Source organism: Barbatula barbatula (genome assembly GCF_947034865.1).
Source record: "Barbatula barbatula genome assembly, chromosome: 23".
Taxonomy (NCBI): domain Eukaryota; kingdom Metazoa; phylum Chordata; class Actinopteri; order Cypriniformes; family Nemacheilidae; genus Barbatula; species Barbatula barbatula.
Window position 1 is genome coordinate 15,740,984 of NC_136786.1, and position 21,620 is coordinate 15,762,603.

A 21,620-nucleotide genomic window follows, 5' to 3' on the forward strand; every position below is an offset into this window, starting at 1 on the left:
CAATTTATGTGCTAAAGTTGAATGAAACCTGAAAAACTTCACTCCTTACAGATTTGAGTTTCTTTGGTAAGAAGCAGATTTGCAGCAAATGTTTTCTTTCTTTTATTTTTGCTGCCTTTCCTCTGTTATATCTGGTTAAGCTGATATAAATAATATCATATAGAATCTCTCAAATCTGTAAAGTACAGAACAAGAGTTACTGTTAAAATACCATTTTTAATATTTACATTGGCATTGTGACAAAAATATCAGCTTACAAAAGCTATATAAAGTGGGAGGACATAAAAACAGTCTAAGGCTAAAACATCTACAGCAGGGACCATTCCAAAATTTGATATTAACACCTTGTTAATGTAAATCATGAGGAAAAGAATCATAAAAATTAGAAATGGCTTGAGTAACTTAACATTTTCATTATGGAACACAGTGGATTCAGATTTCACATATGTAATGCTGAGCATATCTTTATGTAGTCCTGCGTCAGTGGCTGTGCTCCTGCTGGGAGACTCTGCGAGAGCCCTTCCGGAGTGTATGCGAGGGATGCGGCCTTGGGACAAGAGTCGCAGGGGTGGAAATGATGTAAAGAGCTTTGGGGTCACGGGACATCGTGGGACCCTGTAGTCGCCCTGGAATGAGCGGAGGCACTCCTAACATAGCCGCTCTGGCTTTCGACTCAGCCAAAGAGGAGCTCAAACTGCCCTGACGCCATGCACAAGAGCCATTCACTGTTAAGCAGAACAAGAGAAGTGTGTTATTCAATTATGATATTAAATTCAAGACAGAGATCTTGAAAGACTAGGATATTCACTTGTCCAAGGTATTCGCTGGGCACTCGCAGGTTTTGTTAGACAGGCAGATGGCCGCTGCTCTTCATTCGATGCTGACATCTCGGTTGTACAGTGTTTTAAAGCACCTTTTTCAGTATGGACCGGCTGGAGCCGCCCTTGTTCCAGAGAGGGCCAAGGCTTTCGGTTGTGCACGATCTGGGAATGCACATACTGCAGGGACGTTTTGGCTTTCGTAGATACCTGCTGTTGCATCATAGTGCAGATGTTCTTCTGCCTCCATGACATCTCTGCAAAAGGGTCCAGCTGGAGAAATGCAGAACCATTTGGTTTTGACAAGCAGGATATATGTTATACTGTATGTACATGGGGCGACTCAGAAAACCTTTATTGTACCTTGTTGTCTTGTCTAAAGTGCGAAGGAAACCTGGTTTGTTCATGCGAGTAGTTGATAGGTTCAGAAGTGTGATTGGCACTTTGAAGTAGCTGGCGGACCTGGTTAACCACACCCATGTTCAGCAGCAGGGTTTCTCGTTGGTGAAGCTCACCAACTCTCTCTGCCTCCTCTTCCTCTGATAGGTCAAGAGCAACAGTTGTCTCTCCTTTCAGGGTGGGATGCTCGAGCATAGCAGGTAGCTGGAGAAAAGAATCAGACCACACCACAGGGAATTTCTTACAGTTCAAATATGGACAACAGCCTCTCTCTCTAGTGGTAGGTCTATGGAACTACATGTTTGGTCAAAGATACTTAGAAGACACATTTAGCAATTTAAGTAAATATAACAATAATAATCTCTTGTGTTATATATGCGGGCACTCACTGAATTTGGGTTCAGGTTTGTGGGCTGAGCCTGAATCCGTCTTGGTTTTACTCTTTCTCCAGCAGATTCACCTTGAAGATTTCGCTTCCGTGAGCCTTTCTTTTCCCATTCCTTCTGCTCCTGCTTCAGACGAAGTTCCTGCAACTGCTGCCTACACAGATTTCACATTTAAACTGTCTTAATTTCAGTATTCAGTGAAATACATTTAAAATACAGTAGTGGCTGTACAAAAGTGATGTCCAATTTTGGACAATTGGTATCTTGACTATTTATTCAAACACTTTATTTAGGATGCATTATTCTTTTAACTAATAATATCATAATTACAAATTAAAATTGTTATATGCATGTAGCATTAGTTTATTTCCTGTGAGCGTTTTGATTTTTAAAGCATTTGTTGACTATAAGAATAAACACGTTTTCCTGGATACACTGTTCTTAACCTGTATGAGGGGCGCAAATCGGTAGCGGGGGGGAAGCCGCAGGTAGACTTTTATTAAGAAAATACTGTGCTTTTTGACACTATAGTGTCCTCGTCACTTTACTGGTACATGAGGACCCACACAGACCACAGGGTGAGCACCCCCTGCTGGCCTCACTAACACCTCTTCCAGCAGCAACCTAGTTTTCCCAGCAGGTCTCCCATTAAGGTACTGACCAGCCTCAGCAATGCTTAGCTCCAGTGGGCAACCAGTCTTGGGCTACAGGGTGATATGGTTGCTGGAGCGTGCAAAAGACGCAAAATGTGAATCGGGCCATACTCCCAAGTTGTCGCAACATTCAATGCACTGTGACGTCAATTAATGAACTCTATTGGAAGTACTTACGCCACATGGGCTTAGCAATTTATAGCTGGACTGCAAATTAGACATGGAGTGGTTTTTAATTGGTGCTGACAAAAAATGTGTCCATCTGAAACTGAATTTAAAGGAAAGAAGGCCAGTTGCAGGTGTTAACAACGGAAAGTCTTAAACCTTCCAAGATGCTAAGACAATTGACAACTAACCACGAATCACTGCAGTCAAAATCGATTGAGTTTTTTTCAGCGAAAACTACAGGAGCTACGTGGTCAAAAATTAATACTACAGAAAGCCGCTACAGTGAATGAGATGGCTCTTCATGCAGCGTTCATGATCTCTCACTGGATTTGGGAAATCACACTATTTAGGTTTACGAATGATGGATGAAGCCATTCGGGCAGTCAACAAGATAAAAACGAGCATAACAAGCACACAGACTTTCAAAGTTCTCTGTCAAGAGATGGGCACAGAACACCAGCAGCTGCTGTTTCATACAGTATAGTGAAGTGCGTTGGCTTTCCAGAAGAAAAGAAGTTCTCAGTCGACTCCATGGGCTCCAAGAAGATACACGGGTCTTTCTTTTGAAGAAAACTCAAAGCTAGCTTCAACATTTTCTGATGAAAAATGGCTTGCTGTTCTGGCCTCGCTAGCTGACTTAATGATCCGAATGCAGGACTTCAGGGCAAAAAATACATCGCTTTTTACTCTTTCTGATAAAATTGAAGGATGGATCAGAAAATTGTTATTATGGCGAGTTCACTTGGACTATGATAACTTTGATGCTTTCCCGTTACTGGACGATTTCCTTTACAATTTGAGAGATTTCCTCCTACCCTTCAGATTGTCCTACCAGGCATGCGCATATCAATTTTACGTCAGGGTTTAAGTGAAATGGAAATGCAATTCCTTAAGTAATTCCCTGAAAATCAAGCCATGTGTAACTGGTCCTACCCACCCCACTCTGTACGGGCCTCGAACCGGTGTCGGTCGGGCATGGGAGTTGGGTGCTGAGGAGGCTAAACTGCTGGAGTCTCTCTTTGACCCTGGAGCCATTAAAGTCTGTCACTAGAGCACGTCTATTGGTTGGGGAGTGAGGTTTACTCGGCACAGCTGCTTTCTCTTTATTGCTGGCCTCCATTACACATGTCTGTAACAGAAGGAAACCCTTTTACAGTGACAGGAATGCCCATTGAATTGCCCATTGAATTGGAGGAGTCACTGATTGACATGGCAATAGACACGGACCTTTGGATATTATAGCTGGGGGAATGGTTGACCTAAACACACTATCCAAATTATGTAGGTTTAGATGTAATAAGGTTATGGCTATAAAGGCTATGAAACAAAATGGTTCTGAACCTCAAGAAGTCAAGTTGTACCATACCATACACCGCGTTGTTTTATCAAACCTCAAGAGCATTTGAAGCAAATATGTATATGCCTTCGGACATCACTTTTTTGCCACTTGTATATTGTATGCAACCTGGCACACTCCTCCCTGGCTTTGGAGGCTGCAGTCTCCTGGAAGAGAGAGCCGCTGTGCTGAAAATACTTGTCGTATTTCTCCTCTCCCTCTCGAGGAAAGATCCGTCGAAATCCGCCCATGTGTTTGGCCTCGTATCTCTGCATCTGCTCCATACTAGCGGCCTGCGACTGTCGAAGCTCCTCGCTCCTGGCTTCTCTAGAACGGTTCTGCTGGAGTCTCTCTTTGACCCTGCGTCTCTCCTCCTCTGTGATCTTCCTGCGGTCACAAGCTCCCAGGTTAATCAGCACCAAAGTGTCATAAAGCAGGTCGTCCTTTACCTCCCGGTCCAGACGGGAGTCTGTGGTGAAGCTGGGGGAATGGTTGACCTAAACACACAAAGTATGTGCTATTTCATGAATCCAAATTATGTAGGTTTAGATGTAATTATCCGATGGCTATTAAGGCTATGAAACAAAATGGGTCTGAACCTCAAGAAGCCAAGGTTTAAATCGATGGTCCAGTAGCACATCAAAGCCCAGAATCTCAAAGCAGGCACTGCCTGATGCATGGTTGGGAAAGCATGTGTGGTAATTGTGTTTGAGAATGGGATGAGCCGATATTAGTGTCTTTATGATGACTTCCTCGATGTCTGTCCACATTTTCTCTGTATCGTAATTCAAGGCTTCCATGTGCTTCTTAAAGGTGGAGAGTTTTCTGAATAGAAATTAGTACATTTTTTGTTCATACAGAATCCTAGTTTAGTTACAATACAATTTTAGAACATCTTTGGGAACATATAAATTACCGTTTGCTGCCCGTATCTTCATCTCGTACAAAGTTTTCACTGTGTTTGTTGATTGCGTAGTTAGTTAAGTGCATGCAAACATCCTCCTGAAAACAAGATACACAAAGAAAAGGAAAAGATGAACTTTAATTTGTAGTCTGAGTATTTCTCGAAAAGTAATATTAAGCATTTTTAATATTTAATTATTTTAATAACTTATAACTATAATCACTTTATTATTAACTGTGTATATATATATATATATATATATATATATAATAACATTTGTAAGTTTCTGCCTCTTTACCAAATTGCCGCCATTGGGTTCATTGTATTGAGTTGTGCAAAATCGGACCAGTCCCTCATTGTACATAAAGACACGGAAAGGGTCACAGTTGGTCACTAGCACATAAATACGCAGGTCGAACTTGAAGCCATCGACGATGAACGGCTAAAGAAACAAAGATAAGTCACAATGGATTTTATTAGTGTCTTTATGATAAAAGTGCATAATTAATAACTATACGCTTTAACAATTGTGTTGGTGGCTATAATTGTGATGTAGTTGTGTTACCTTAGATATGTACACCTGACAGATCATATGTTCTCCGGGCCGAATGTCCTTGCTTGACTTGGTAAGATAGATACCACGACCTTGGCAACCTGAGTCTGGCTTACAAATGTAAGTTTTGTGCTTTTTGGCTCTGGTGTATGCTAGAAAATCACTATAGCTGAAACACATAGCGAGTTTTTTAACACCCACTATAAAGTCACATTGTGATTTCATTCTACAGCTGAATGTTAAGACTCACTCTGCAGGAAGGCACCACGTGCGGGGAAAAATGTTGTACTCCTTTGGAAAGAGTTTCAACATACGGTTCATGTTTCGTGCAAGCAGGTCCTTTCTGCAGATTTCATTCATGCCAGGAAAATGATTGATTTTCTGTGAAAGAGCAATGTAAGCATCTTGTTAACATTTTAAAAGAGGCAAGAGCACTAAATGGGAGACTTGTGATACTTGACAGTAAATTACCTGGTAACGCATCATATCCATGACCCTGTCTAGTGAGACCGAGCAGTCGGTCCAAAACAAGGTCCAGTCCTCTCCCTCCACAGCTTCTCGCAGCCCATATCTGCGTGCAGCGCGGCGCACTTCAAAAAAAGGTTGAGTTGAGTGTGCTGTTAAAGCAGTACTTCAGCTATGAATCAAAGATTTCCCATGTTTTACTCATCCTCAAGGCATCTTAACTGAATATGGTTTTATTCTCGAAGAATAATGCAGTCAAAATAATAATACTTTGAAGCGGTAGAATGGGAGTGAATGGGAGCAATTTTTTTAAGCTCAGAGAATATCCATATCGCCAATGCTATCAATTTGCTTCAGAATACCTTGGTTTAGACCCTGTAGCCATGTCAAGCCGTTCTCTGATCGATGGATGCACTTTTCGGAGCTTCAAAAAATTGTTTTACCGCTTAGAAGTAAAAGAATACGTGGCATTATAACTTGCATTATTCTTCAAGAAAGTCATATTCTCTTAAAATGCCTGAAGGGTGAGTAAAACATGGGGAAATTTAGATTCATGGCTGAAGTATCACTTTAAATAGACAATGATGTTTGAGTTGAGTAGGGTATTTTATTAGTATGTTTAGTAATCTTGGCGGAAATATGCAAAAATGTGAAAATACAAAACTCACCACTTTCATATTTGCAGTTGGTCAGATTTATCCACAGTCATCTGAAAGAAAAAAGAGAACCAAGAGACAGACCTGTGCATCGTTCAAAAAATTTAAAAGTCTCTTGTTATCTTCTAGAAATCTTAAAGAGATGATAATACTATTAAAAGGATAATTCACCGAGAAATAAATATTCTGTCAGCACTTATTCACCCTTATGTTGTTCAAAGCCTGTATGTGATTTTTCTTCCGTGGAACACAAAAGAAGATATTTTGAGAAATGTTTCAGTGGTTTTGTGTCTATAGTCAATGGAGGCCAGTTTTGTGTGATTACCAACATTCTTCAAAATATATTCTTTTGAAAGTCATCGAATGACATGAGGGTAACTAAATGAAAAAAATCATTTTCAATTTGGGTGAACTGTCCCTTTAAGACACTTTACCCAAACCATAAACATATGTACACAAATACAGTAAACAGCAAAACATAGATGGCTTACTTCTTTCTTTTCTTTTTCTTCTTGTTTACTGCACATAAGGGGATTGGTGTGTTGCAGGGCTGTGCATTAGAGTCACTTCCCCAGCCCTCACCCTCCACACCTGCCTCAGGCTCACACCGGTACGCTTCACCTGCCAGGCACCTCATTGGGTTCTCTGTTGGTGTCTCCATTCTGAGACATAAATGTTTAATGAAGACAGCGATTTAAGAGGCTTCTAGATTCAGTTATATGGCTTTGTTCAAGGACTCATGAGCATAACAATCTAATATTGTGTCATGTCACATGCCCTACGGGAAACTCGATCGGCTATATCGGTGGTTCCACTGGTAAAGGGCAACATGTTAAAGCTTGGCATCATGTTTCTGTCCTCGTCACCCTCCACGGATGAGTACGCTACTTTTCAACAACATTACATTCTAAACAGACCAAGGATAAAATATTATGACAGACAGCGTACTCATAGTCACGTCACAGCATTGACATGGTAACACTTTACAATAAGGTTGTATTTGTTTTGACATTAGTTAATGCTGTAGCAAATATGAACTAACAATTCATTTTACAGCATTTGATTTAAGTTGTAACCTGTGTTTAGCGTTTGTACCCTTTGTTGTGAATGTGTGAAATCAACACTTGATTCTGTAATATCCATACTCTATGCTGAGAGTTTGAGAGAGAGTTGACTGTACAATTTGTCCGGTTAAGAATTGTTCTACCACTGAAAGATTTTTTCAGACATTATTCATAAGTTGAAAAACTACAAAGTGTCGCTTTAATTTATTCTATTATTCTTTATTGTTGCTTTGCAAATAATGCATTGTATATTGCTCACACGCACTGTTTAATAATACGGCTTTTCTGAAAATAAATACATTTCCTGACTTTATTGCTTGATGTGCCTGGTCTTTTCTGCTTCTTCCACTACTTCAGCAATATTAATAACTAAATGTTATTGATCATTAAAGTTCGTAACAATGTTAATATTAGCATTTACTCATACATTTTTAAAAACAAATGTTTAACTGTTAACATTAGATACTGGATCATGAACTAACATGATAATTGTATTAACATTAACAAAGATTAATACAAGCTATATTGCTCACTGTTAGTTCATGTTAATTAATGCATTTACTGATATTAATAATACAAAACTATGGTTACCTTCTAAGATGGAAAATGCTCCAGTCCACACCACTTAGCTTTGGCTGTCCAGCAGACGGCTATCATCCTCCCTACTGTGAGATATCTATCTGGGGACTGGCACGTAATCCCTGACAAAAAGAAACAAATGTACCTCTTCTGTGGTGGAAGGACAAACTCGGATATACACTTACATACTGACACACTGAAACCTTAAGATCAAGTGACCTATTAGAAACACAGGAGAGCTTAACCTGATACACAAAAATAAAGGCCGGGAGGCGAGTAAGAATCAGAGGAGTAAAATAATCCCCTATTATCAAAAGTGATGAGAAAAGAGGTTTGGTTGCTGGAACAACGACGCAAATATATATTAACAAAAGTGTGCGGTTTTGTAAAACCATGTACGTGTTCAAATGATGCTATTGAGAATCAAAAGATGTATGTAACAAACTTCACATTTAATTATTAATTAATAACCTTCTACTATTAGGCCTACTATGAGATATATTTTCTAAAACAGCTTTAAAACAAAATTCGACTGATTAGTAATAATTAATATACAATTTATATACGACATTCACAAAAATTGAAAAATTGAAATGTTTATAATCACACACAAAACAAAAGGGTATGTAATACCATTAAAATATAATTAAAAATTGAATGCAATAGGCTTTCGATTCAAACTATCCATAAACTACCGTTTATTTCTACCGACATTGAAGTAAATTTATTATCACTGAAACTGTACAAACATTAAGCCTCCTAAAAACATCGAACTGTCCTTGCGGTCATTTTTTAAATGTTAAAAATCATTAATAGATAATAAAACCTCAAGCTTTGCAAACCAGGTTAATTTCATTTGGCGTATATCTGATTTCGTCAGCGCACGACTTTCCCTTTACAATTGCCATGGCAACAGGACGCTTCTCAACGGGTCAGCCAGCTAGCTAAGCCAAAAATACACAAACATGCTTAGCGATGCTGTGCTTTTGAGTCAAGAAAAATAAAACACACACCTGTTTCTGTTATTATCACAACGTGGGGTGTCAGCGAGAGGCAGGATCGTGGATTTTCATGGTTCCTTAGAAATAACAGCGGGATTCACGTGCCCACAGCGTTGCCAAGTGCTAGCAACACATATTGAAGAGCGAACATAGAGCTGTGCGTCTCACTGTACGCGGTATCTGATTGGTTCTGGCTTTTGGCTCATCAGTCCTACGGTATGTGATTCATGGCTCGTGTCGGATTTACCACATAAAACACAGCAAAACAAAACCTACATATTCTAAAATGATTGTTAACGTACATGTTTAGAGAAAAAAAACAATGTTCCTAAACTGGGCTAGCAACGCAAGGTCGTGAGTTCGATACCAACAAGCGCATTAAAGACGAGTATAGACTAAAATGAGTTGGCCAAATGCATGATTGTGTAAAAAAAAGAAAATAAACTGCTAGCCGAGAATGAGCAATACAAATGGCAAAAGATCGCCAACTGAGCTCTCACACCGGTAGTGTACAAAACGAAATACAGTTCAATGACGATTTAAATGTTAAGACCACCAGAGGGCGCCCATGAATGATCTGAAATGTATTTTATGCAGATTCGTTAGATGCAGTCCTAAATTTTGCAATGTGAAACATTTGATTCGGTACCAGAGGTCGCCAATGACGCAATAGCGTTTTAATGCTAATTTTAGTTTTTTACAGTCATATTTTATAGTCAAACTGTGAGTCAGTGAGTGTTTATTGTGTCATTTATTCCTTGAACTCAACTTCGTTATCGTAGTGTTTACCTCCCTAGACAAACATTTCTATAATACATTTTCTATAATGGCCTTTATCGTCAGTTAATCATGTTGTTGAAATTATTCACGGATTAAAGGGAAAACCCCACCATAAATTCCGTTGTTCATACAGAACAAAATGACAACAGTACACGACAAAAGTCCATCAGGAAGGATTTTGTACTGCAAAATTTGTAGGATTTATAATCTTGCATTGGGAAGGGAGCCCAATACCCTCATCAATTCAAAGCAGTGATCCAGGGACAAGTCCGTAAAATCCCCCATTGTGTATGAAAAAAACAGTGGTAGTCAATAGTGCCCCAGAACTGTTTGCTGTCCTTCATTCTTCAAAATGTCGTCTTCTGTGTTCAACAGAACAAAAAAAGTAATTCTTCATATTATGGGGGAAGGTCTGTTTGGTTATAAGCATTCTTCCACATATCTTTCTCTGTACATCAGAACAAAACATCTATACAGATTTGACACGTCTCGAAGGTGAGTAAATGATGATAGAATCTTCATTTTTGGGTGAAGTATCCCTATAATTGTTTTTTCAACTGTAGGCACCAAATTCAAACTGCTTTTCAATAATATTTTCATTATATATTTCATCAAGTTTCATCAAACTGACATGCTGCGCAATTCAGGCTTTTGCATGACTCTTTATGGTGTAATAGTTATTAAGAAATTCGTCTTCCTTGAACTCAACTCCCTAAGACACACAAGGACAATCACAGTGTTGAAATGATTCACTGTTTAAAGCATGAAACCACACCTTCAATTCGTGCGTGTTTAGACTTCCTAGCCCTGTTTCATAGACTATATTCAAAGGCTTAAAGGGATATTTCAACCAAAATGAAAAGTTCTGTTGATCCAAACCTTAGGCTATAATATATAGAAATTTTATAAATAATATAGTTTGTTTGATAATATGACTTTTATATCCTAATTTAACTAAGGCATAGAATAAGCTATTAATGCTTAATGTGAAACCGGGCCTCTGAATGTAAACCAGGCTGGCTGTTTCTTATCAGTTCAGGTTTTTAGCCGCACAATCTTAAAAGCTGTATTGCTCTTGAGAATGTGTTGACAAATGTTAAAATAAGAAAATTTAAAAACAAAAACAATCCCAAATGCAGACCCGAGTGTTTTAGATCTCTCCTTATATAAAACGCCTGACTCAACTCATCAGCTGGTTAGTGTGTTATTTAGGGAGACATCTCCAACATTCTTGAAGGGGTGTCCCAAGTACTGGATCTGGGATCCACTTGGCAAGAGTACACGAAAGATGAAGTCCATCAGGATTTAGTAGTAAATTTAACCAGGCACAGAAAAGGGAACCCAACTGTACCGACCAGTTCAGCGATACTGATTTCTGGCTAGTGTGTAAGTTCAAGTTTCAACACATAAGAACTTATTTAAGAAGTCTGTTCCGTATCACAGTTTTGAACACATTCTTGTAAACAATTTTCCTAGTATCGAATAAACATAATACACTTCCAGTTTAGTAAATGTCTAAAGATTTTCATTTCAGAAATGTAACACCTAAAGCGAAACTTCAGGCGACATTTTTTCATTGTTCTTTTTCATTCAATCGAAAACACGGTAATCCAGCTGGACTTGTTTAAAATATTTGTCACAATACATCATCGTAATTTTTTGTAAAGGTATTTTTATAGGTTTATGTCAGGTTCAAGGTCTTTCGTCTTTTATGACACTATCAATAATCATTTCATTGTTTCATTTTGTGTTCTCTAGCACTATACGGAATGTGAATGTAGCAGCACTAAAATTATGACCCTGCCAGACATTGATCCTTCATTGCTAAAAAAAACAGATTAAACAGAATAAAAACTAGTACAAACACAAGAATACTAACATATTGAGTCACATAATCTCTATATAAATAACACAAAATCTCCTGTTTTTGTTTTTCAAAGTAAAAAACATACAGGTTAAACTAAAAACAGATCGGATTTGTGCATCAGATGAAGACATCATAAATTCCATAATGTGCTCATCATAACCAATGTTGTGTTGAAATTAAGTTTAAGTGTTATGGTCTTAAACGTAAATCATTTTTAGAGATTATAAACTTCATTTTAAGAAGTGAACTGTAAGCGATGTTTCTGTTGTTGTTGAGTGGCATGTTCTCAAACTGGTTTACGTTCCGGGCTTACAGTCTCACAGTCTCACAGGCTCAACAACGAGGAACATGACAGGAATCTGAATTATCCACCAAGGTAAAGAATGTCAAAAGAAAAAAAATAAAGTCCTTCACCAGGGAATAAAACATTCTTAGACCTCAAGGCTTGGAGGTTAGGAAACTTGCTGTGGCATTTGATGGTCTGGAGAATCAAGGAAGGAGCTGAAGAGAATCCAACACTTGGTCACTCAGTCATGTGCAGTAGAGACAATCATGCCCACAGGCTCGAAACTACAAGAACATTAGTACCACTTGAATAGTCTCACTGGTTCCTCTGGAAAACAGTTGTCAACTTTGTCTCCAGTCCTCGTTGTTCTTATTTAATATAAATACAAAAAATTAGGTGCTGGAATTCCTTGTTATTTCATCCTCAAGACTATTCACACACTGTACTGCAGAGTTTGTAAATGTAGTTTTTTCACTCCTTTCCGTAACACTGTAGACTTCCTTAGATGTCTTCCTTAGATAAATTACATTACTTGTGTGCCATTGGAATCTTTGGAGATCGGTTGAGCCGTTAGGTTTTCATTTTCAGGATTAGTCTTTGGTGGTGAATTTATGTCAGCTGGCTGTACGAAGAAACATCAAGACATTATTATAGACAGTCTAGTTTAAAAGTCAAATCATTAGTTCATTAGTTTGCATCCATACTTCTCTTCCCTGGGTCTGTGAACGGTGTAAAGTTATTATTCAAAATTATGCATTTAGATACATGTCACAAACAACAGAGAATTTAAACGCACCTTTTTCTTATAACAGGAAAGTTCTTTTTTTTTGACATAAATTATGACCATTATTGTCACAAATGTAGCTAGAAGGAGAGGGATGACAATTGCCAAAGTTGCATGAGCTCTCACACCTGTATGTAAAAAAAATACCGTTCAATGATGACTTAAATGTCAAGACCATTTCAAATATATTTTTTTAATTTTCACTGGTGTCTTAGATTGTTTCTAGAAATTGTTTTACCTTTTAGTGTTACTTTGGTGTGTATGATGTATCTAGTATGAGCTGTACTGCTCTCACAGGTGTATGTTCCTGAATGCTGTTTCTGGTTGAGATCAGAGAGTTGGACAGCTCCACTGTCTTCTGATGGAAATGTAATCTTCTTCGTCCATTTGTCAAGAATCGTTTTTTTAAGAGTTTGGCTGTCATAGTCCAGTACAGTAGTGTCAAAAACCAAGGTGATATTGTAGTATTGATCCTTAGTTACTGGGCATTTGAAAGTATCTTCATTCCCTGTAGGTTTTGAAATGGCAAATATCTCACATTTGTTGTGCTTTCAGGTACTAAAAACAACAGATAACATTATAATGATATGCTGCTTACCTTGTAATATTTGTTTAGTGGTTATATATTGGGCTGTAGTTGTCTTACAAGTGTAGGTTAGCATCTGGTCTCTATTCAGATTATGAAGTTGGACTGTCCCATCTTCAGGTGAAAAGTTCACTTTGTCCTTCCACTCATCATGGATTTGTTGTTTAGAGTTTTTACTGTCGTAACTCAGAACAGTGGTGGAAAAGGTGAAGATGAAGGAGTTGTTCTTGGTGAATGGACATGGTAGTATTACCTCATCTTCCACAGAGATTTCTGAAACCACAGAACATTTCACAGTCCAATATTACTTAAATGTGCTCAGATGAACGAACACCACGGCTGATGAATTTTGCAGTCCCTGACTTACCTTGCTGTTTCAGACTAGCTGTATAAAGGGTCTTGTCGTTTGTATTTTTTATTGAGCAGTTATATGTGTAGACGTCATTGGTGCTGCCTATTTTAAGTTCGCTGGTCACCGCCAACAGTCTTTCGTCTGTTTTATTGTGATATGTGTACGGTGGGTTCTTTGCGGGGGGGTCTGAGGACCACAACACGGTTGGTTCTGGATAAACTCCAGTGGTGCTGCAGGTGACTGTGTCATTTCTTATTGTGATATCCACTGATTTTACAGGTGCTTTAACAAAAGGAAAACAACAAACACGGTCACACGCCTTTTATGATTATTTGATTATGTTGTTGCTTTGAAACCATCTATACCAGTGCATTTTTTACACTGCTGTTAAAGTAGTGAAAGTAAAAGATATATGATTGTTTCAAAGTGTAAAGGGTGTATTGTTTCTCACCTTCTACAGAGACATCTACAAAATTCTCTTCATTTAATGTGTCGCTTGCAGCGTAACACTTGTATTTCCCTTCATCTTGGATTCCCGTGTGTTTTAACAAGAGTGATACATTGCCTTCACTGATTTTAGATGGTATGGGCAGTGATGTTCTGCCCTTGTATTCTTTATCCTGATACGACAGTTGGTCTTTGCCCTGATAGAATGAATGCACTGCTTTTAACCCCTTGTACCAGTGAATGATGTTGTGGTATGTTGATTGACATGGTAACACACAATCCTCAGAGTAAAAACAAGTGATAGCAATTTCTGTAAAGAAAGAAATCTGGATTACAGTACAAGTTTGAAAGCTTAAATGGTGTCATGCAGAGCTAAAGGCCACCCTTCCGACACACAGTTTCCTTTTTTTGTGTGTTAAAATTAAACTGAAAGTAAATTGAAAATGCCCTTGGCGTTTAAAAACATCATGTGAAATCTGTAGCAAAATTCAAGCTGTGTGCAATAATCTACTTGCTGTATCAAAGGGCAGTGTGACTGTCAGCTGATAGTGATGTTGGCAAACATTAGTCAAAATTGTTGTACTAGAGAAAAACTCCCTGACAGCCTAAAATCCGTTCTGTATAGCTTACTGTTTCAATATGTACATTTTTCTGACATCCTCTCACTTGCTGTAATATCTTTATAGGGATACTTCACCCAAAAAAACAATGGTAGGCAAAAGTGCCCCAGAACTGTTTGCTGTCCTACATTCTTAAAAATTTCATATTTTGTGTTCGAAAGAACAAAAAAAATGATTACGTAATTTTTCCTACAATTTTTCTGTGTTTACGAAGAAATGTATACAGATTAAGAACAACTCAAATGTATGGAAGCCCGTTTCCGCCAGGGTTGGGAATATTTTTTGAATTAGTATCTCATAATAATGACTTAAGTATGTCAAAATAATGAGAAACTAAGTCGAAATTTCGACTTAGTAAGTCATAATAATGACTTAGTATCTCATAATAATGACTTAGTATCTCATAATAATGACTTAAGTATCTCAAAAAAGTTTCTCATTATTATAAGATACTAAGTCATTATTATGAGATACTAAGTCATTATTATGAGATACTAAGTCATTATTATGAGATACTAAGTCATTATTATGAGATACTAAGTCACTATTATGAGATTCTAAGTCATTATTATGAGATACTAAGTCATTATTATGAGATACTAAGTCATTATTATGAGATACTAAGTCATTATTATACTATTTTTTGGATGAAGTATCCCTTCAAACCTGATTATTCCATGTCATTAACAAACCTATGTGTACTTATATGTACTTTTTCAGTTACATTTAAAAAGTTAACCATAGTGAATATATGTCTTACTTAGGTTTGAAAGATGTGTCACATATAGGTATAATAATCCCCTGTAGACTTGAACTGTATCTTTCAGATATGTAATAGCAGATGTTTCTGTTTCTTACCTTTACTCAGAATCAAAGGAAGGATCGCCAGAAAGTTTAAAGTCCTTGTTGCCAGCTTCATAGTCAAATAAATAAAAGTCTTAGAGAGGCAGTTGTTTGTATGTTGGTAATGACAACCTTTGCTTTCATTTTAATATGAAAACCATTTAGTCAGCTGAACAACATATTGTCGTCAAGATTAACTTGTTGAACTTGTTGCTCATTCCAAAGGTTGAGACTACATTGCAAATTCATGAAGTATCCTTGTGACGTTTTCTGCCACCTACTGCTACATTTGTGTCATTTCATTTTATTAAGTGTTTTTTACATGTTCTCTCCATAGACACGATAAAATACCATAAGCATATTATTAAACGGATACCCATTGTTGGCATCTTAATGTGTAACTGAAGATCACTGTACAAGATCAAAACAATGCATTGCTTTACATCAATAATTCACAATAACTTACAGCCTTAGCAGGGTTCTCAAGTTTTATCAACAGCTTGGAGTGAGATCGAATGCGGTTAGGGGAGGAGCCCTAATGGAGCCCCGCCCCCCAACTTTACCCATTGTTCATAATTACCCAGCACAAATTACATGTAGCATTATTAATGTAACTAGAAAGACTATTAATACAGTATATCATTTTAAATACATCTTCATTCCTTCCCATATCCTTTAACATTTCCCTTAGTTTTCAGATAATGTTTTGACTGCATCAATATGTATACGATGGGCTATATATTAAATCTTCTAGCCTAAAATGTTAGACGAGCTTTCTTCCAATTTACCTTCTCCATCACGACGTGTGTTCGCGCGATATTGTTGGTTACCTAGTAACGAAGGTACGGTGGCCGAGATACGTCATTTTCCGTGTGTTCGCGCATCCATGTTGCCTAGTAACGAACGCAATCTGGCCGAGATACGTGCTGGCGTCATGAAACGAGAAACGTATTGCTGGTGCCCAAAAATTTCATTTGACTGGGGACGGTGGGCCAGAAAATCTGTGCAGTTATACCAAACTGTATAATATATATAAAGTTTTTTTACCAATTTATTTTTGACTTCTAAGCATTTCATAAAGTAAATACATTACTCTGTGATTTGCAAAACGATTAGCTTTATTGACAAATATATAAAATAATACAGCTGATATCACTGGAGTAAATACAAACTAAATATGATTATTGACTGCACATAAAATGGGCAATATTATAGGAAAGCTGAGATGTGAACGTTACATTGGCACCCTGTTGCCGCCCGCATAAAGTTCATGGCCTACAAGACCACCACCGGGTCTGCACCATCTTCACAGACCTATGTACTTGCTGATTAATTTCACCTAATTCTTTTCCCTTTCATTCTTCTTATTCAAAAAAATAATTCAAAAAAATTATTCAAAAAAATAATTCAAAAAAATAATTCAAAAAAATAATTCAAAAAAATAATTCAAAAAAATAATTCAAAAAAATAATAAAAATAAAATACTAACCCCACTATTCTTAGCTTTGATTATGTGCTAGGCTTTAATGGACTAGTTTTGATGCACTTATGTACTTTGTTGTTGTAATTGCTTCCAAATTTTCCTCATCTGTAAGTCGCTTTGCATAAAACCGTCTGCTAAATGACTAAATTTAAATGTTTTTCAACTCTTGTCATATATGGCATCTCGGGCCAAAATAAAAGTCGCAGCGGGCCAACTTTGGGCACCTCTGCACTAAACCAAACTATTCCACTGCTTACTCTCCATCATGTCATGTTTGCCTTCTTTCTGTCTCTTCTGATAAGCAGATGATCTCTGAAGCATCTCCACTGTTTGCATCTGTGAAAGAACAGGGCAGCGATATCTGTGAATCTGATGGAATAAGATGAGCTGTTATTTATATTATGATGACTATAGTAACTGTTAACACAATAGACATGTGAGACCTCTCATTGGGTGCATCTCTGTAGCCTCCTCATGGGTCTTAGTTGACCATGTCCTGCAGACTGCTAAAAAAAGGTACAGTATGACAATTCATTTTACGAATAAATGTGCGTTTTGGTGAGATAATCCATACCTTTGCATTTCACAATCGCTATGACCACTAAAACAGCAGTGACAGTCAGGCCTGTGACTATAGCAGCATTAATCCACTGGGGAGAGTTCTTGGGCAGCCTTTTAGCTGAAGGTCAGAAATGAGACGTTTTAACACTTAATTAAGCAGCAATATCTGTTTGCTGGTTGGAAATGAATAGGAAGACATACTGTTTACTTCTTCACAAAGAGATTTTAATGAAGCTTTTAATATGCAAATAACAATTAGGCAAATTGACAATCATTTGTATCTCTAACAAACCAATACAAGTATATTTTAAATACTTGCTGATTTAGAGTATACTGTGCTCTTACCAGTCATTGGAATGATGTTGACTCTAGTGTGGACCACATGTTTAGTCTGGAAGGAAGACAGGACGCATGTGTAAACGCCTGTGTGCTCCGTTCTCATTGGGTTGCGTAGCTGTAGCGAGCCATTCTGCACAAGCCGAATCCTCTCCTCCCAAACACTAAAGCTCAGGTGTGCGATGCTGTCATATGTGTAGATGACTGATGACTTTTGATGTTCTTTGCTGAATGACCATGTCAGTGTAAAGTTGTCCAGACTCCATGGAGCAACGCACGGGATGATGAAGTCCTTACCCTCCACGCTGTACATTTCTGCTATAAGATTGAACATTGCTTGGTAACTAGGTACCATTTTAACATTAAACAAGAATTATAGTAGTAGATTATGTTGTGGGGGTGATGTGAACGATGTCATGATGCAATGTCAAGTAATAACGATGATGAAATACCACGTAACGTGTTCAGGCGTTTATGAAAGTAAGAGATCAAACCTTTTTCCTGCAGCGATGTCCTCCATATCTGAGACCCGTAGAATGATTGAACCAGACAGATATAGGTTAGATCGGCCTGATCTTCCAGCTTTCTGATTTTACTCTCTACTGTGTATAGGCCCTGCTTGTCGGCAGTTTTGCGGGTGTCAGTTTGAAGGCCGTGAGGGAGAACAGGCGGCTCAGTGAACAGTGTTACGCGAGGAGCGGGATAGACATCTCGGACAGAGCATTTGACTTCCTCGTAACCGCTGAGCCATATCGTCTCCATTTTTAACGACTCGATAGGGGCTAGAAAGACAAACAGCGAGTGTGTTTGGCTGTTGTGGTGTTTTGAAATCATCTACAAGATCAAAACAACAAAGGCCCACCTTTTACTTTAACCGTGATGGAGTGCTCACTCGTCTCTTGACTGCTTGTGACAAGACACCTGTATCTCCCTCTATCTCGAGGGCCGCTTTTTTGAATATATAAAGAAGCGTTACCAAAGGGAATCGTGTCATTAGAAAGTGACGTTCTCTCAGAGTAGAGTTTGTTCGGCTGGTCCGGAAAGCCACTTTCTTGTGTGAAAGTGTGGATCAAAACATTCTGTCTGAACCAGTATATGATCTCATCTCCAACTGGTTCAAAGAGGCATGGAAGAATGCAGTCTTCTGAGAATATGCAGGTTACCTGGACATCTAGAGGTGTGGTGAACAGAAAATGTTATTGATTTGCTTTATAGAGATCTTAGAGAAGCGCTTTCTATTTGGCGAAAGTCATCAAAAGAAAACTCTGAATGTTTCCTTAAAAGGAACTCAAGGTGTAACATATTTCTCATCTTGTCTCATCTTAAATTTTTTAGATGGGTTATGTCAAATCTAGGTCAGTTTTACAGATACCACGTGCATGAAAAGACCAAAATCTGTATTGTGTTGTTGAACCAATCTTTGAGCACATCAAAGTGAACTATTTGTGTCATAGGTTAAAATGCAATAAAAACAGTCAAACAGCCATTTTTTAAGGCAGAGTAAGTAATTTTAGTGAATCCCTGTATATTGTCTAATTTGATCCCTTTGGAAATAAACGTGGGTATAAATACCAATGCCAATGCATTAGGAAATGCAGGTCCACCAAAATTACAAAATTCTTTCATCAATTATTTACTGTCATGTCGTTCAAAACCTCTATCTGACTCTTTCTTCTGTGGAACACAAAAGAAGATATTAAGACAATTGTCTCAGCGGGTTTGTGTTCATATACTGTACAGTAGATGTTACAGAAAAAAAGTCATACTGGTTTGTAAAAACAGCTTTGGGAGGGTGAACTATCCCTTACAGTTCTATATACATTTTGTCTCAAGCTACACAGATGAATGACTCTTAGTCTCAGCAATGTACTTCGCAAGCAAAGCAAACCATGTTCCATCACTCTTACCTGGAGTTTTCCCATTTGCACAAACCAAAATGCACATCCGTAATAGGAAAATCCATGAATACTGTCTTGCCATGGACATCTTGAAAGAACTCAACTGCAGAAGAAACATTATGCAAAACGTATGAAACTTTCATCAAATAGGTTTCTTTTTAATAATATTTGTCATTATAGCATAGATGCTCCATTTACCTAAAGCTTAAAGTGTAATCATTTAACATATAATTGATACATTACACTTAAATTTTAACTATTTAGAATAAAATGTGTTTTTCTTTGGAAAGAAGAATCTTGTTGATAAAGCGCCAAACTATTATGAAAAACTGCTGATGAAAAGATTTCTGCCCATGAAAATTCTAAGTCATGCAACTTTATCAAACTAACCTGCACACCTAGAAACACACCACCACAATGAACATTATCTAATTCAAACATATATTGTTTCTGTTTCTGTTTCAGTCACTAATGCTCTCTTTTTACATTCCGCCCTTGGTTTATTAATAGAGTTAGAGATGGAATCATGCTGTCTAAATCTATTATTGTCGATATAATACAAAAGACTGACTTACTCATGTGTGTAATTGTGAATGGAGGTCTCTTCTGAGTGTCAACGATGACTAGACTGGCAAGTTTATTTTGAAATACCTTCAAAGTATCAGCGTCGTCTAGACAGTTTGGCTGTTACACACTTCACACACCTTGATAAGAGGTGGAGTTTAGGATTTGATTTTAAATCTGTAATATACCATAAACAACCATGGATCTCAGACCCGGTTCCCAGCCAACCCAGCGGCCCACATTCATTTCCCTTTCACAAATAATGAAAATTTGCAAAGATTAACAGTTTTGTATTTCCTTCTAAAATAAATAAGAGAATATTAAATGTATCGCATTAAGAAGATGTAACATATAGAATGTTTTTATGTAAAAAAACCTGAATGTTAGACAAGAGCTTAATTTGGTCATCTATTTTTTATCTGATTTGGGTGACTGGTTTAGATTTTTCCTGTTTATGTTTTTTTTCAGCTGACACATTGTTGAAGCATTGTTTTTGATAATGACTCAGCTCACATGATTCCTTTCTGTAGTTTGCACCACCAGTGTTAGGTTTTATAAAAAATGATGTTGGTAAAAAATATATCTAATATAATATAATACAAAATATTGAATATAATATATAAAAATAAATATAAACATTAATATAACATGTAGAGGTGATGTTTTGCATGTCAAATTTTGATCTCTGTACCAAAGGTCTTAAAAGCCCTCATTGCCATCTATCAAACACAAGCACTGCCTCAAAATGCTAAATATAAATGTTTTAATATTTTTTAAATAGATAAATATTATTCTTATACATCTTTACATTTTCACTGAGGTTAAGGGTAATTTGTTCCTGTAGGATCGGCTATATACATTTATAAAACAATGTTATCTCTCTGGTTGTCTATGATATGTTATGTTTCTTTATGTGATGTGGTTGGTTAGACCACATGTTCAGTATCTGTGATGATGAAGCTCGTGTATCTGGTATGTGCCGTAATCCACCAGATTATGAAATGCACTGGGATTACTGGACACAGGGAGGGGACGCAGTGATTGGTTAATCATTTTTCTCTCTCCGTATCTTTCGCTGCACTTCACCCGCCTCTCTCAGCCTTTCTGTAATGTAATTGATTGTGTTAATGTGATTTGATCGGTTTGTCCCCCAGAGCTTTTTATAATAATAACTAATGATGCATCTAAATGAAACTAGAACATCAGATGATGCCAAAACAGCGTTTCGCCA

At 37.5% G+C, this 21,620-nt stretch overlaps 3 protein-coding genes across 4 annotated transcripts; all 3 read right to left on the reverse strand.

Annotated features, from left to right (window-relative positions):
* Window positions 1-199: 199 nt before the first annotated feature.
* On the reverse strand, window positions 200-8,072 carry ttll6 (tubulin tyrosine ligase-like family, member 6). The gene is made up of 14 exons (XM_079447649.1): window positions 7,994-8,072; window positions 6,830-7,000; window positions 6,351-6,388; window positions 5,689-5,807; window positions 5,468-5,598; window positions 5,230-5,386; window positions 4,963-5,106; window positions 4,677-4,762; window positions 4,360-4,585; window positions 3,890-4,257; window positions 1,607-1,757; window positions 1,182-1,421; window positions 809-1,091; window positions 200-725 (listed from the first exon to the last, which is right to left on the reverse strand). Exons 2-14 carry the CDS (start codon window positions 6,997-6,999, stop codon window positions 481-483), a joined length of 2,358 nt encoding a protein of 785 aa, XP_079303775.1. The 5' UTR covers window position 7,000; window positions 7,994-8,072; the 3' UTR covers window positions 200-480.
* Window positions 8,073-10,263: 2,191 nt separating this feature from the next.
* On the reverse strand, window positions 10,264-15,812 carry hhla2b.2 (HERV-H LTR-associating 2b, tandem duplicate 2). The gene is made up of 7 exons (XM_079447621.1): window positions 15,563-15,812; window positions 14,089-14,394; window positions 13,653-13,919; window positions 13,298-13,558; window positions 12,938-13,207; window positions 12,712-12,827; window positions 10,264-12,537 (listed from the first exon to the last, which is right to left on the reverse strand). Exons 1-7 carry the CDS (start codon window positions 15,621-15,623, stop codon window positions 12,439-12,441), a joined length of 1,380 nt encoding a protein of 459 aa, XP_079303747.1. The 5' UTR covers window positions 15,624-15,812; the 3' UTR covers window positions 10,264-12,438.
* Window positions 15,813-16,650: 838 nt separating this feature from the next.
* hhla2b.1 (HERV-H LTR-associating 2b, tandem duplicate 1) lies at window positions 16,651-20,488 on the reverse strand. 2 transcript variants are annotated; one of them, XM_079487705.1, is made up of 8 exons: window positions 20,401-20,488; window positions 19,835-19,928; window positions 18,790-19,098; window positions 18,422-18,709; window positions 17,937-18,245; window positions 17,605-17,709; window positions 17,474-17,536; window positions 16,651-17,366 (listed from the first exon to the last, which is right to left on the reverse strand). In XM_079487705.1, the coding sequence occupies exons 2-8, from the start codon at window positions 19,911-19,913 to the stop codon at window positions 17,299-17,301; spliced, it is 1,221 nt and encodes a 406-aa protein (XP_079343831.1). In that variant the 5' UTR covers window positions 19,914-19,928; window positions 20,401-20,488; the 3' UTR covers window positions 16,651-17,298. The 2 variants fall into 2 exon arrangements, with proteins under 2 accessions (XP_079343831.1, XP_079343830.1); XM_079487704.1 differs by having other exon boundaries at window positions 16,651-17,399; window positions 17,937-18,242; window positions 20,401-20,478.
* Between the last annotated feature and the right edge of the window lie 1,132 nt (window positions 20,489-21,620).